The 16,262-nt window shown below is 44.7% G+C and overlaps 1 protein-coding gene across 23 annotated transcripts in view; it reads left to right on the forward strand.

Moving 5' to 3' along the window:
- KIAA1217 (KIAA1217 ortholog) overlaps positions 1-16,262 on the forward strand; it is a 326,984-nt gene that overhangs the window by 147,455 nt on the left and 163,267 nt on the right. For 22 of the 23 annotated variants that reach the window (XM_027121852.1, XM_027121849.1, XM_027121853.1 and 19 more), the window contains one exon: positions 9,735-9,933. In XM_027121852.1, the coding sequence (XP_026977653.1) occupies positions 9,735-9,933 (199 nt within the window). Of the gene's footprint in view, positions 1-9,734; positions 9,934-10,232; positions 10,385-16,262 lie in introns of those variants that run through there. The other variant, XM_027121837.1, reaches the window with a different exon arrangement.

The raw sequence follows: 16,262 nt of genomic DNA on the forward strand, positions 1-16,262 counted from the left end.
GGGACATCCGTCAACGTAACAGACAGGATCAACAGGAAAACAGCAGTATTCTTCATCTGGCCTTTTATTTTACATCAACTCCTTCAAGATGAAGCACAACACTAAATAATAATTGTAGGAAAGTGCGTCTGAAAGGGGTGGGGTGGGGGGCGCTGAGTTAATGAGATCCAGTTTTGGAACTTGCTGATGGTGTAAGTTTCTAACTTGATGGAAGGATGCTGAAGAGAGATGATGGCGAGCCAGGACCTCATCATCTTTAAATAGGATTTATCTCTTTCTGTCTTTGAAGGGAAGTCAGAGAGCAGCCGATTCAAGGTGTTATATCAGAAGCGAGTCTGTGTCACATCCCAGGTAGACCACCAGGCAGGCAGGTGGCAGGTTGACATCCAGACATCCTGGAGGTGGGAGAGGCCACACCTTACCTGTGGGTCAACCCACTTTGGCCTCTTCTCCAGGCACAGCTAAACCTCTTAAAGGAAAAAAGAAGAAGAATCGCATCATCTACACATTATGAAGGGGTTGAAAAGTAGAAAATATCCAGGAGATGGTAGAAAATCGCTGAAGTTCCAAATTTACCTGGAGTCAAATTGTGAAAGCCTTAAAATGCAGTTACTGGAAGGGTGTCAGAGCTCTGGATGGGAGAGTCTGTCTCCTTAAAAGGTGAAGTGCGTGATCTGCATGTCCAAAAAATTGCATTGATGGCTTTGGGCTCTTCTTTCTTAATCATTTCTTTCTTGAAAGTGGAAGTCTATGCAGTTTCGGATTCCTGCAAAATTTTGCATGGCATGAACATGGAAATGTGTCTTTGTTCCCGTGTTTTCCCCATGAATTTGTGTCCTCATTTCAGGGGCCATCTATGAGGACAAACCTTTTACCTGTGGAATCTAATTGTGGGAAGTAACACATGAGAGGCCCAGGTGGGCATGGGTATCTTCAGGTCACCATAGACAAGAATCCTTCTGGATTCTAAATGTTTTGTGAGAGGGTCTTCCCTTCCCCTGATTCACTCTTTTAAAATATCATGCTTATGCAGTAAATCTCTGATTTGCAAAGGCAATATTATCCTCGTTTTGGAGAAATAAAGACGAAGGTATATTACTCATAATACTACTGTGTAAAAGAAACCAAGGCTAGTATTTGGGTATATTCCTTCCATTTCTTAGATTATGAAAAAACAGTTCTTAAAAACACCTTGATCATGACTGCATAGTATTCCATAGTGTGGCTCCATTGCAACTTGTTAACCAGCCTTCTAAGTTTCTAGATTTATGTATTCTATTAAAGATGTAACATGTACAGATTTGTTCCCTGACCCTCAACTATAGTAAGTAACACTTTTCTTCATGTTTGTATATCAAATTAATCTGGCTTGGCTTCAGCAGTTATTGAGAAATGTATTCTCGTCACCTGGGGTCATAAAGAAATCCTAGGATCGCATCTAGTCTGATAGAACCGGGTAAGGTTCCTGGGTCTCCTGGGACTCAGCAGATGGCCTCCTAGTGGTCTGTTCGCAGGTGGGCTCACGGGGCTGTCTGCCAGGCTAAGCCCTTCAGCCGCTCTGAGCACACCACACACACCTCCTCCACCCGGGGCCACTCCTTGTGAATGGAATCCAGGCCTCCAGAGTCTGAAGAACATCCTCACCATCACCACCACCAACAACAAAGCCAGCATCCTCTTCCCGGCCCTGCGAAGTCACTCAGCACCCCTCTTCCTGCCCAATTAGCAACCTTTCTCCTCTCACACTGGGGGGGCCGGGGGTGGGCAACCCCAGACTCATCTTCCAAACGCCTTTACCCCCTGAGCCCAATCTAGGGAGGGAGTCTTTGGGGTGACCTCTGTAGCACTGAGACACCGATCACAGCCCTTCCACCTGGGAAGACCTTGGAACACGGAGGCTTGGCCGTTTCCCCAGGAACTTGGGGATGGGGGTAGATGTCCCATCATGTTTGTTCCTGACAGCCATGAGGACAAGATAAGTTGATGATATCTCAGAAGAGTCATCTGACGCACAGATACCTCGAAAGAGAGTGTCTGTGTCGTGCGATGCGTCTTGAAATAACGAGGAAGCATCCTTGTCTGAACAGAGGTGTCCTCGTCATGCGTCTCTTGGCATCTGCGGGAGGGGGCTTCGCATGGTGAGAGCGCGTCGGCAGAGGGGTCCTGCTTGTCTCGCTCGGCTCTGTGCAGTGCCCGCCTCGCCGCAGGGATGCCTGTGGCCGGCTCTGGCCGGGGAGGCGAGGGGAGCTGACTCCCCAGCCTCACGGCCTTTTCATCTTTCTGATCTGTTAATGAACTAATAGGCACAGTGAAGGAAAAATGGGGAAGCAAAAGACACAGCTGTACTTTGCTCAACTGCTGAATCGTCTGATTTGAGTCCAGACCAAACATCTTTTCTGTTTTCACAGGTGAAAATCATGAAAAATGTCTGGGTACCCTTTTGGGGGAAAGAGGGAGGAAGGGGTTGAAATATTACCCTTGAAGAAACAGGGTATAAACTGAGTTTATCAAGGATAATTCATCGAAATAAATCCTAGAGAAAAATGTATCCCCTTTGTCCAAGCTGGGGAAGGGAAATACTGATTTGCAGGGCTAAACCTAAGTCCGTCTTTATGAGAATCTCAGATATGCACAGTTGGAAGTTGGTATTAGAATGGGAGGTGTGTGTGCATGTATGTCCTTCTTGTGTTAAGACCCAGAAATACCTGGTTACCGGTGAACCTGGCACGTGTCCACAAACTACTCCCAAGAAGCACCCAGGTACACATTCAACACTGTATCGTGTGTGTGTGTGTGTGTGTGTGTGTGTGTGCGCGCGTTACCAGCAGGACCCTTTTGTGCTTGCACCCAAGTTTTCTATTGAAAACAAAAGCTGCTCTCTTGTCCTCTGAGTCATTAGCACCAGGGCCCCCCCCCCAAATTACACATTTGTTACAAAACTAAGTACAGTTCTCTCCTACTCTTGTGTTCCAGTTCTCACATCGATCTGTCATGCTCTAGAACCGGGATGTCCTCGGTCTGTTCCCCAGATCAGCCATCAGGCTAAGACCGGCCCCGAGGAGATGTTGGCTCAGGTTTCATCCCTGTGGCCATCGGCCACGGAAGTTGTGAGAAGTAGCCAAAGAGCTGTGGGGAGACCCGGTCCCGCTGCTTTAGAAGCACCCCAGGGTGTGGGTCCCCGCATGCACCTGAGAATGGCAGGTCCTCAGCTGCTGCGGCCACCTGGATGGGTTTATGTAAGGGGAAGCCCCTGTGGGAGCTCTTGGTCTTCACATCCCCAGACCCAAACCCAGCAGAGGCCGTAGACTTTGGAAACAAGGAGGGCTGGAGAAGGGAGCGGAAGCACTGCGTTGTGGTTCTAAACAGGACTCTGAGCACATTTCAAAGCTTAAACCTTCCATAGCGGCGACTTGTCCGTTCTCCTGAGGTTAGAGGAGCGCAAAGCAGGGATGGTAAAGAAAACTAAAGTCTGGGGATCTTCCAGTGTTCGTGAACTTCAAATATTTTGCTCCTTTTATCTTTCATAAGAGTACATAACATCTAGAAATATCTCTTCAGTTGACGTCACAATTTTGACTGGATTTTGAGTTGAAAGCTTCCTAAGCGCAAGAAATGGGGTGAAAGTGTCTGAATGTCATGATTAAATTAACCATGTCAATTAGTGAGTATTAGGATAATGAGTCATTCTGAATACATTTGCATTTGCATGTGGGAAGCTTTACTCTATTTCTGAACTCTCTGTGGAAATTGGGCATTCATTAAAATGGAGTAAAATTCCAGTAAGGCAACTTTGGGTTTTCTTTTTAAAATAGAACATAATCTGACGCGAAGTGTGCGCCCTGGCTAATCAGACACCCCACTGTTGCCAACAGTTAGCATCTTACCTAAAGGTACATGTGCAGGCTTTATTTTCTGGACCTTGGCATTTCAAATTAGAGTTTACAGGGTCTGAAAAATGGGAATGACGAAACATCATCAATGCCTCCAGCCCTAATTTTCTTTTCTCTTTGCTTTTAGTCCCCAAATACAACACTGCATATAATAAGAACAATTTGATCTCCTAGCAGAGCATACTCCTCACGGTGAACACTTCAGCCAATATTTGTTCATGACCTTAAAATGCATGTATGGCAGCCTTTTAAAAATTAATGCTCTGCAACTGTGTTGCGTGCACTTGAGGACATAAATGCAGGAACCTGGATCTTGGTGCTAGCTAGCTACATATTTCTGTAGAGCAGATGCAATGGGGGTAATCATTTGGGGAAAACCATTTGAAGGAATCTCAGTCAGCTGAAGTTTTCTGGGTGACATGATTTTTCTTCTTCTTTGTGGTGTGTATCGTAGAGTGATGAAATTTTAGTCCTGAAAGTACTAGCTACCAACCAGTCAACCTCTGGTCTTACAGAAGAGGAAACTATGACTTAGTGAGATTGTACGTTGCCCAATTTTGGTGCAAGCTGGCCGACAGACTCCTGGTTAAATGACTTTACCCCTGTCAGCTCTGGAATCCTGCAGACTTGGTCCCAGTTCCTCCACTAGCTAGAATTTTTGGGTAAGTTGCTTCCACGAATTGTCTCCTCAGTGTAGCCAGTATTATGAAGTGGCAGTGAGGGTTCAATGAGATGACCACACAATCAGTCACAGTGCAGCAGGCACTGAATTTGTGAGTTCCTTTCTCTCTCCCCACGCCCCTTCACTAGGAAGACAGTCTTCCTAGAGAACCGGTCTGCACTTGTTACGGGTGATGCAGAGGAGGGATCTGCCTGAAGCCTCCTACCCCAGCATCCCTTGGTGATTGAAAGCCCTTTTTGAAGAAGTAAAGACAAGAAAGGATCAGTGGGGTTCAGGTGGCCAGGTTACACAGACTGCCCCTTCCTGCATGACCCCAGAGGACTTCCTGTTTGAGTGGTAGGTTTAGGATCACCTGATGATTTAGGGAAACATCTAGAAGGTTGTGATGGAAACAGAGGGAGGTGGTCATGGGTGTCCGTGAAGCACTGAAATCCAGCTTTCCAGGCCCTGGAGTCCTGCCCAGGTGGCTCAGAGAGCGTTTCCACCATTCTCTGCTTCCTGAATCTTCCCAGTTAGGGGCAGCTCTCCTCCCAGAAGCTTGGGGCAGGGGCTCCAAACACCATGCTGGAGATGATGCATGACCAAGGAAAGGCTTCTTCTGAGTCAAAATGAGAACAGTAACTCCCAACAGAAAGACTTTTTTCTTGAGCCAAATCTGAATTGTGTGAGTATCCTGCCTCCCATTTTTTTGGTATTAAAATATCTTTCCTTTCTCGTGGCAACATGGTGCCGTACAGAGGGAAAATTTCAAGCGAGAGGGCATGTTTGGATGCCCCTTACTTTGCAAAATAAAATCCTAGTAACCCTGTGTTGTGCCCTCCCCCATAATTTTTAAAAGAGTGTTTAATTTGTGAAATACAAAATGAGAACAAATGCTCCAGAGAGTTTAACTTTCTCCACAGTTATTACCAATGTTATAAACCTGTCAGCCTCATAGCTGCCCAGGCAGGGGAGCTGTTAGAATTGGTCTTTGTCTGTGATGGTTTGCTTGGAAGACACAGAGTCACCTCAAACTGGTTTAAGTGTAAGAATGGAATTAGTTGGAAGGAATAATTTGGAAAGACCTCACAGTGTACTGGACTCAGGAGCTGGCATGCCTAGGGGCCCAGAGAGCTGTTCTGTCTTTTAGGGTCTCCCATTGGAGTCATGGGGGTCTCTTGTCTCCCTTTTTCTATACAGATCTGCTTCATCCTTTCTCTGTACTCTTCTCTCTCTGTTTCACGTTCCCTTGTGCGTGTCAGCCACAGCTTCAAATGACCTCACATTTTAAGTTCTCAGTGGATACAGACTAAAGAGCTTCATTGTCCCAGGGCTCCATTTCCAGGAAGAGCATGTGATTGGTCCAGCCAGGATCAGGTAGCTACTGCTTGGTCCAGTCAGCTGCGACTGGGCTGGGAGTGGGTGACCATACACTGCATCACTCAAACCAGGATACCTTTGAGAGTGGAAGGGAGTTACTACTAATATTTACACTGGGACAACAGGTGCAAAGCAGAACGGTCCAAGGATGCTACAATCGGTATTTACCCTGGATGTGGGACATTGGACATCAGGAACTTATCCATGTGGGCAGGGAGGAATTCCGCAGAGAGGGGGGCATTGTTTGAGGGCCAGAACCCTTTCAAAGATGGCTAAGTGTCAAGTCAAATAACAAAAGGGGAACTTTGTCATGTATTCACTGTTACTGGAGAGGGGGTTGCCTGTACGAAAAGACGACTTGGTACTCAGCTGCTTCTGGACGGTGCATGTGTTAGCTCCTTTGAGAGAGCAGAGAAGGACCTCAGAGTGTGCACAGGGGGGACAACTCCTTTAGAGGCCGCCAGCTGTCCCACTCCCTCCTCCCATGTGCCCCCGAGTGCACACAGACCTGAGAACCTCAGTGGGTGACTTCGCTCAGACCATCCCTAGCACCTCTCACTTCTGCTCTCCGTCCTCTCCCAACCCATCCTTTAATGTCAGCACTTATCCTCCAAGCCCCGTTCTGCCCTGTGCTGTCACAGTGACACATCTCTTAGTGCCTCTTGTCCAACTGTTACACGTATATTATCCTTGGCCCCAAAATATACCTTAAATGCGTTATGAGCTTAAGAACCACACACAGCGCTTTTAACCTCCGGAGACTCGCACCGGGCTGAGTACCAAGTCCCTGTTTCAAATGCTTTTTGACTTTTTTTTTTTTTAATATGTCAAATCATAGGGTATCTGACACCAGTGTCAGCAATTTTCATTGTCTTTTCTCTTCCCTAGATGATGTCTCAGCATCGAGCTGGCATCTGAGGGGAGAGCACGGTGTGAGAAGATTGCTAATATACAGTGATAGTTTGCAATGAGAAAGTGAATGACATAATAACGAGAGCAGGCGTTTATATTTGGAACTGAATAGCTGTGTTTAGGAAGCTTAAAAAAAAATAAAAAAGGATTGAGCCCTTATATCTTTATTTTTATACATGCTTCAACCACGATGACCCTGAACAAGAAATAGAAATTTGATTTTGATTTTCTTCAAGGATTATTGCCTTTTGCAATGGAAAATGACAACTCATCAAATGCATTGTGTCTTCCATGGGCTGCAAAGATGACCAAACACCAGAGGTTGTCATTGTAGCCATGTTGCTTCAAGTAATATTATTTCTTGGCTACTTTGCTAAGCTGAATGTATTTTCTTTCTTTTTTTTTTTAAGTCAGGGATGAGGACATTTGAGTTTGATATTCTGCTGAGAATAGTAACCAGCTATCTACCTCACTGAAGACCATATGAATTTACATAACTCTTGGTGAGCTGGGCAGTGATTTAGGGTTGGTTTTTTTTTTTTAAGTCTAGCAATACTCTTAAAGAGTGCCAAAGCCAGACACCAATCTTTGTAACACAAGCAGACTTTATGAAAAATAAACCACTTCGGGGCCTTGCACGGAAACATTAACCCAAAGCAAAGAGACAAGTTAACTGTTCATGGGTGTCCTTTCTGGCCATGATGTGGGCATGTCATCTGAGCAGAGAGTTTCCTGTGGAACACCGAGGCTGGCCACCTCGATGAAGGGGGTACAAGGGGCTATGTTCTGACCTTAATCCTGTTTTCTTCTGTGGAAATGTCCTAAGAGGTGTAGCAGGGGTGGGTGTCTAGATAATACAGTAGTGCGCCTGCCAAGAGGGGTCTCCTGGTACTTTTAGCAAGAAAAGGGAAAGGAACTGACCATCGCATCCTCAAAGGGCTCCCCTAGAACATCAGGCACACCTGGGGCATCCCTGAAAGAGTTCTGTAGCTGAAGCCTTGAGGCAGGACCGGCTGTATATAATTCTTAGTGTATCTTGTTCCAAAAAATTATTAAGCGTTTCAAGACGGCCACAGCAGAGCATGAAACCAAGCCCAGAGCACTTTTAAATGCTGGGTCGCTTGTACACCCACAAAGCTGGTCCTACCTTGACAGTTAAGTGCTTTGGTGTTTTCAACTTCAAAATGCATCCTTAGGAAGACTTAAGAGGACATTAAGGAATGCAAACCACGCCCCCCCCAAAAAAACCTGGCTCCTGGGGACTGCCTGTGTCCCACGACCAGCCCGTCAGCACCTTCGGCATCTTAGTAAGAGAAAACTCACCTGCTGATTAATTCAGATCAGTTTGCCTGGAATTGTAATGAAAGCAGGGGCAGGCTTTGGGAGGGGGAAAGCTGAGATCGTGCATTCATTCATCCTAAGCCCCCCAGTTTCACTGACTCCCTTTCTTTGACCTTCTACACGTATAATCTCCAGCCTCCACACAATAGCCCAAATGATCTTATGAAAAATGTGTCTGATCCTGGCCACCTCCCCCTTCTCCCTGCCTCGAATACCTCAGTGGCATTCTGGTAGCTTAGAGTCACATTGAAAATTCTCCCCTTGATGCTAAGGCTCCGTGAGATCTGGGCTCTTCTGGTCTCCAGTCCCACCATGTCTCCAGTACTTGCCACTTCTTTCTGCTTCGGGGACTTTGCACATGCTGTCCCTTCCACCTGGAATGCCTTTTTCTTTTCACCCCACCCGCTGGCTTGCCCCCTCCTCCCAACTTTGCACGTCCTTGGGGTCACAGTTTACTTGCTTTTCCAACTTTCCACCCACATACACCCCCTCCCCAGCCTGGGTTACACACTGTCAATGTCTTCAGTGTCTGTCCCCTGACTCGACTGTAAGCACCATGAGGGCAGGATCATGTCTCTTTTGTCTGTCGTTCTGTTCCCAGTACCAAGCATGTGATAGCGTGTACCTAGCAGGTGCCTGGAACACAGTAGGCACTCAACAGGTGTCTGTTGAAAGGATGAATGGACGTACCACACAGTTCGTAGTTTAAACTTAATTATACATTATCTTGTGTTATTTATTGTCCTTCATTCATTTCACCAATTAGTTTTGAAACTCATTCACATCAGGCAACATGACGTCTGTCTGTCTCTGAATCGCCCACAGTGCTCAGTATATGTTCAAGGAATGTTATTGACCAACATAGATTATGAGTGTTTTACACATTCAGTCCCTTGCCATTACAGTGTAGATAACCAAGAGAGAAATTAAATTTTGTATTATGTGTGTTTAAGTTATTATAGATACCGTCTGTTGATTGGCGAGGTAAGTAATAACCAAAACTAGACATAATCCAAATTATGGGATTTCTGCCTCAAAAGAAAAAAATCAACTGTGATAGAAATATCTCCCTCACAATCATATTTTACTGATTTTGGAAACAGTCTTAATAGAAGAGTTTAAAGAACTGGGTGTGTTCAGTTTACTCTGGTGCGGGTGCGTCATCCGTGTTAGGTGATAAAAACGTGCACGGTCCCCTCTGCTGTGATCATAACAACCACTAGAATTTGTCTGGCCAAAGGAATTGACTTGCCATCGTTCTTTCCTGTGATGCGGCTTGTCCTCCATGCCTTGCTTGAAACGGCATATGCACAGTAGATGTCCAGCGATAAAAATCTTAATGGAATACTCAGGGACTCTTTTCTCTCACTAACGTTCACAACTGCTACTTTGAACCACTCTGCCTTTATTTTTGTATCTAGTCCTTCCGATGGACTTTTTCTCGTTGCCATGTTGTTTTTCCAGATTAGTAGACCTTGATGGCATTAAAAATATTTTCAGCATAATTAATAATAGGCTATTTCCCACTTTCTTTCACATGCCTTTTGCAGACAAGAAGCCCCAAACTGTCTCACAGTCCTCAGCCTCCCAACGTGGGTGACCCGGCAGAGCATTTATCAGAGGCGTCTGGAGAGTCTTTGGAAGCCATGTCTGAGGGAGAAGCTCCAAGTCCTTTCTCCAGAGGCAGCCGGACTCGAGCGAGCCTTCCAGTGGTGAGGTCGGCCAACCAGACGAAGGAAAGATCTCTGGGTAAGCTTCGAAAGGCGGTTTCTAACGTTTATTACTGCATGTGTGTATGTTTATGCTTCTGGACACATACCCCTGCATCTGGATGTTAATTTGATCTTCATTTGTAAACACACAAACTTCTCAGAAACTCTGTTGATGTAACATCGAGCCTTGAGGAGTTACCTGCTGAAGAAGCAGCAAGTCCGACTGGTCTTTGGGGCTGGGCACATTCAGAACGGGCTGGGGTTAGTCACTCAAGCAAGAGACTAGCAGTGCCTGTGGGTATTCCTGGTATAAGGAATAGCAAGGGCCGGACTACAGAATGAGCCTCATTTCTTAGGGAACCTCCTCCACGGTTTCAGAATTGTGGGCGGATGGGGTGTGAGCCCCACTCCACTGTCTGGCAGTCCAGGGGAGGATATGAATGGCTGCAGGAAGAAGAGGTACAAGGTGGCCAACACCGCCGTGACTGGTAAGGAAAGCCAGAAACACAGGGCTGTTTCCTCTACCACCACATGAAAGGGTGGACGGGTTTGGCAAGAGTTTGGCATAGGCTTGTCTTTCAATAAGCTTTTAGGAAAAGCAGGATTCTCTCCTTCCGCCTTCACTTATCATTTGCTTTTTCATATTGGATATTCACCTTCTATCTTGCTGTGCCTTTTTTCTTCCTCCTAGCCCCTTAACAAAAGGTACAGGCCATAAAGATTTAGACCTTTTTGCAAATTGTGCTGGTGTTTCATATGCTTAACCTGCCATCTCAAGGTTCTGAGTCGGTACCTGTGTTTTTCAGACGTTTGTGGTCAGGAAAAACAGGGGACAGAAACAGGGTCGACCCACAGAAGGCTTCAGGGTCTGGCCTCTGCAGGAGACAGCTGAATTCTGCCTCCTATAACTGAGCAGATGCCTTGCTTGAAGAAGAAAAGAGAGGGATGTGGGGAGGTATACTGATTTTATTTCCTCCATTGCAGGTGATAACCAGAGCAGATTGGGTTCAGACATTGTCCTAGCTCTTCTGAACAAAAACAAAACAAAGAAACAAACAAAAAACCCTGTTATTTACTTATATTACTCATATCAATTTTTAACGTTAGACTTTGTATACTTCATCTTAGTTTAATAATCCAGGGTCGTCATTTTACAAATGAAAGATGAAAGGCCCAGAAAATCTGGTTTTTGTTCTTTGAGGTTGCATAGTTAATTAAATGGCAGAAGTGGGAAGCCCCTGCAGTTCCTATTAACTCCATTTACCAGTGAAGGCATGGGACTCGCAGGGGTGTGGTGCACTCAGGGAGCACACAGGGCTGGAGCAGTGTCAAGATGACACAGGCTGGGGCTTTCCATCAGGACTACAGAGCTTAGTGTTCTCTTAACCCCACTCATGCTTGAGGCAGGGGCACAGGAGCCTGCCAGGAGTGGAATTTCTCCTCTGTGCTTTGCAGGAAATGAATGAGGTTCAGGTCTCTGTAAAGATAGCCTGTGCTTTGCAAAGTAGAATGAAAGATAAAAACAAACGCCTGTGCGCTTCCCCATACCTGGGGGACAGCGAGCCTGTGGAATAATGGACCCTCTGTCTTGCAGGCAGGAATTTGCCCCACAGCCAAGGGCAGTTGGCAATGCAGGTAGATACCGGCTGCCTTCAGGAAGCAGGTCTCTGGGTGCAGGGGTTGCAGGAGCTGATGGCAGCCTTGCCCTAGGAACTGCTGAGCCTGGCTGCTGTTTTCTCATGGGGTGGCTGCACTTTGGCGAAACGCTGCTTTACGCTGAGCACGCCTTGCTGTGAAGTTCTGGCGAGTCACAGCAGATTCAAAACGCACAGGAGGTACTTATTCTTCCAGCTCCAGGAGAATGTTTTTGGCCAGTGATTTCCACGACTCGTGGATAGAAACAAAGGAACACAGGGAGAGGAGAGGAATGAGAAGTTTGCCCCAGCGAGGGGAGCCCTGGGGTCAGAAAATGAGGCTGGCCCTGGGCCGGCGGCTTGGTGCTGCCCTTCACCGCCGCTCTGTGGCCAATTTGCGAATGTCCTTGCGGCCGCACCTGGCTTTCACAGCATAATTCAGTTGAGCGGGGATGGGAAATAAACAGGAAAGTGTGAGTCAGGGGGAGTCTAAACACAATCTCCTGCCAGGGGCCTTGCTAGCCTTGTGTTCGGGAAAATTCCCATGTGCCTGGCTGTATTTAATGCACAGACGTGGGCTCCTGGAAAGAGCAGGCTCCCCAGAGAGCCCCGGACCGGGAGCAGCGGGATCCCCCAGCATCTTGGTGGCGAAGCGCAGCCAGGACCCCAGGCCTCAGAGGCTGCAGATGGAGCCTGAGCTGGGACCTCCTGCAGATCCACTCTTGGTGCCACCTGGAAGGCCAGCGTTTCCTTTGGGATCTGTACAATGTCATTTTATCTTTTATTTAAATTTTAATTTTTTTATACAGCTGTTTCTTATTAGTTATCTATTTTATACATATTAGTGTATATATGTCAATCCCAATCTCCCAATTCATCCCACCACCATCACTCCCCACCCCCCCGCCCCACCACTTTCCCCCCTTAGTGTCCATATGTTTGTTCTCTACATCTGTGTCTCTATTTCTGCCTTGAAAACCATTTCATCTGTACCATTTTTCTAGATTCCACATATATGCGTTAATGTACGATATTTGTTTTTCTATTTCTGACTCAGTTCACTCTGTATGACAGTCTCTAGGTCCATCCACATCTCTACAAATGACCCGATTTCGTTCCTTTTTATGGCTGAGTAATATTCCATTGTATATATGTACCACATCTTCTTTATCCATTCATCTGTCAATGGGCATTTAGGTTGCTTCCATGACCTGGCTATTGTAAATAGAGCTGCAGTGAACATTGGGGTACATGTGTCCTTTTGAATTATGGTTTTTCTCAGGGTATATGCCCAGTAGTGGGATTGCTGGATCACATGGTAATTCTTTTTTTAGTTTTTTAAGGGACCTCCATACTGTTCTCCATAATGGCTATATCACTTTACATTCCCACCAACAGTGCAAGAGGGTTCCCTTTTCTCCACACCCTCTCCAGCATTTGTTTGTAGAATTTCTGATGATGCCCATTCTAACTGGTGTGAGGTGATACCTCATTGTAGTTTTGATTTGCATTTCTCTAATGATTAGTGATGTTGAACAGCTTTTCATGTGCCTCTTGGCCATCTGTATGTCTTCTTTGGAGAAATGTTTATTTAGGTCTTCTGCCCAATTTTTGACTGGGTTTGTTTTTTTGATATCGAGCTGCATGAGCTGTTTAAATATTTTGGAGATTAATCCTTTGTCTGTTGATTCATTTGCAAATATTTTCTCCCATTCTGAGGGTTGTCTTTTCATCTTGTTTATAGTTTGTTTGCTGTGCAAAAGCTTTTAAGTTTCATTAGGACCCATTTGTTTATTTTTACTTTCATTACTCTAGGAGGTGGGTCAAAAAAGATCTTGCTGTGATATATGTCAAAGAGTGTTCTTCCTCTGTTTTCCTCTAAGAGTTTTATAGTGTCTGGTCTTACATTTAGGTCTTTAATCCATTTTGAGTTTATTTTTGTATATGGTATTAGGGAGTGTTCTAATTTCATTCTTTTACATGTAGCTGTCCGTGTAGTTTTCCCAGAACCACTTATTGAAGAGACTGTCTTTTCTCCATTGTATATCCTTGCCTCCTTTGTCACAGATTAGTTGACCATAGGTGCATGGGTTTATCTGGGCTTTCTATCTGTTCCATTGATCTGTATTTCTGTTTTTGTGCCAGTACCATATTGTCTTAATTACTGTAGCTTTGTAGTATAGTCTGAAGTCAGGGAGTCTGATTCCTCCAGCTCCGTTGTTTTTTTTTTTTTTTTTTGCGGTACGCGGGCCTCTCACTCTTGTGGCCTCTCCCGTTGCGGAGCACAGGCTCTGGACGTGCAGGCTCAGCAGCCATGGCTCATGAGCCCAGCCGCTCCGCGGCATGTGGGATCTTCCCAGACCGGGGCACGAACCCGTGTCCCCTGCATCGGCAGGTGGACTCCCAACCACTGCGCCACCAGGGAAGCCCCAGCTCTCTTTTTTTCTCTCAAGATTGCTTTGGCTATTCAGGGTCTTTTGTGTCTCCATACAGATTTTAAGATTTTTTGCTCTAGTTCTGTAAAAAATGCCATTGGTAATTTGATAGGGATTGCACTGAATCTGTAGATTGCTTTGGGTAGTAGAGTCATTTTCATAATATTGATTCTTCCAATCCAAGAACATGGTATATCTCTCCATCTGTTTGTGTCATCTTTGATTTCTTTCCTCAGTGTCTTATAATTTTCTGAGTACAGGTCTTTTACCTCCTTAGGTAGGTTTATTACTAAGCATTTTATTCTTTTTGTTTCAATGGTGAATGGGATTGTTCCTTAATTTCTCTTTCTGATCTTTCATTGTTAGTGTATAGGAATGCAAGAGATTTCTGTGCATTAATTTTGTATCCTGCAACTTTACCAAATTCATTGATTAGCTCTAGTAGTTTTCTGCTGGCATCTTTAGGATTCTCTATATATAATGTCATGTCATCTGCAAACAGTGACAGCTTTACTTCTTCTTTTCCGATTTGGATTCCTTTTATTTCTCTTTCTTCTCTGATTGCCATGGCTAGGACTTCCAAAACTATGTTTAATAATAGTGGCGAGAGTGGACATCCTTGTGTTGTTCATGATCTTAGAGGAAATGCTTTCGGTTTTTAACCATTGAGAATGATGTTGGCTATGGGTTTGTCATATATGGCCTTTATTATATTGAGGTAGGTTCCCTCTATGCCCACTTCCTGGAAAATTTTTATCAAGAGTTATCAAGAGTTTTTATCATAATTTGACAAAATTCAGAAGCTTTTTCTGCTTCTATTGAGATGATCATATGGTTTTTATTCTTCAGTTTGTTAGTGTGGTGTATCACATTCATTGATTTGCGTATATTGAAGAATCCTTGCATCCCTGGGATAAATCCCACTTAATCATGGTGTATGATCCTTTTCATGTGTTGTTGGATTCTGTTTGCTAGTATTTTTTGAGGATTTTTGCATCTATATTCATCGGTGATATTGAATTTTCTCTTTTTGTAGTAGCTTCGCCTGGTTTTGGTATCAGGGTGATGGTGGCCTCGTAGAATGAGTTTGGGAGTGTTCATTCCTCTGCAATATTTTTCCCTTTTTTTTTTTTTTTTTGCGGTACGCGGGCCTCTCACTGTTGTGGCCTCTCCCGTTGCGGAGCACAGGCTCCGGACGCGCAGGCTCAGTGTCTATGGCTCACAGGCCCAGCCGCTCCACGACATGTGGGATCTTCCCGGACCGGGGCACGAACCCGTGTCCCCTGCATCAGCAGGCGGACTCTCAACCACTGCGCCACCAGAGAAGCCCCATTCCTTTGCAATTTTTTGGAAGAGTTTGAGAAGGATGGGTGTTAGCTCTTCTCTAAATGTTTGATAGAATTCACCTGTGAAGCCATCTGATCCTGGACTTTTGTTTGTTGGAAGATTTTTAATCACAGTATCAATTTCATTATTTGTGACTGGTCTGTTCATATTTTCTATTCCTCCTGGTTCAGTCTTGGAAGGTTATTCCTTTCTAAGAATTTTTCCATTTCTTCCAAGTTGTCCATTTTATTGGCACAGAGTTAATTGTAGTAGTCTCTTATGATGCTTTGTATTTCTGCAGTGTCCATTGTAACTTCTCCTTTTTCATTTCTAATTTTACTGATTTGAGTCCTCTCTTTTTCTTGAGGAGTCTGGCTAAAGGTTTATCAATTTTGTTTATCTTCTCAAAGAACCAGCTTTTAGTTTTATTGATCTTTGCTATTATTTTCTTTGTTTCTATTTTGCTTATTTCTGCTCTGATCTTTATGATTTCGTTTCTTCTACTAACTGGGTTTTTTGTTTGTTATTCATTCTCTAGTTCCTTTAGGTGTAAGGTTAGATCGTTTATTTGAGATTTTTCTTGTTTCTTGAGGTACGATTGTACTGATATAAAGTCCCCCACTATTATTGTGTTACTGTCGATTTCCTCTTTTATAGCTGTTAGCATTTGTCTTATGTATTGAGGTGCTCCTATGTTGGGTGCATATATATTTATAATTGTTTTATCTTCTTCTTGGATTGATCCCTTGATCATTATGTAGTGTCCTTCCTTGTCTCCTGTAACATTCTTTATTTTAAAGTCGTTTTATCTGGTATGAGTATAGCTACTCGAGCTTTCTTTTGATTTTCATTTGCATGGAATATCTTTTTCCATCCCCTCACTTTCAGTCTGTATGTGTCCCTAGGTCTGAAGTGAGTCTCTTGTAGACAGCATATATATGGGTCTTATTTTTGTATCCATTCAGTGAGCC

This window comes from Aethalodelphis obliquidens, unplaced genomic scaffold (assembly GCF_003676395.1).
Source record: "Aethalodelphis obliquidens isolate GAN/ISIS:26980383/991018 unplaced genomic scaffold, ASM367639v1 scaffold23, whole genome shotgun sequence".
In the NCBI taxonomy this organism is placed as follows: Eukaryota; Metazoa; Chordata; class Mammalia; order Artiodactyla; family Delphinidae; genus Aethalodelphis; species Aethalodelphis obliquidens.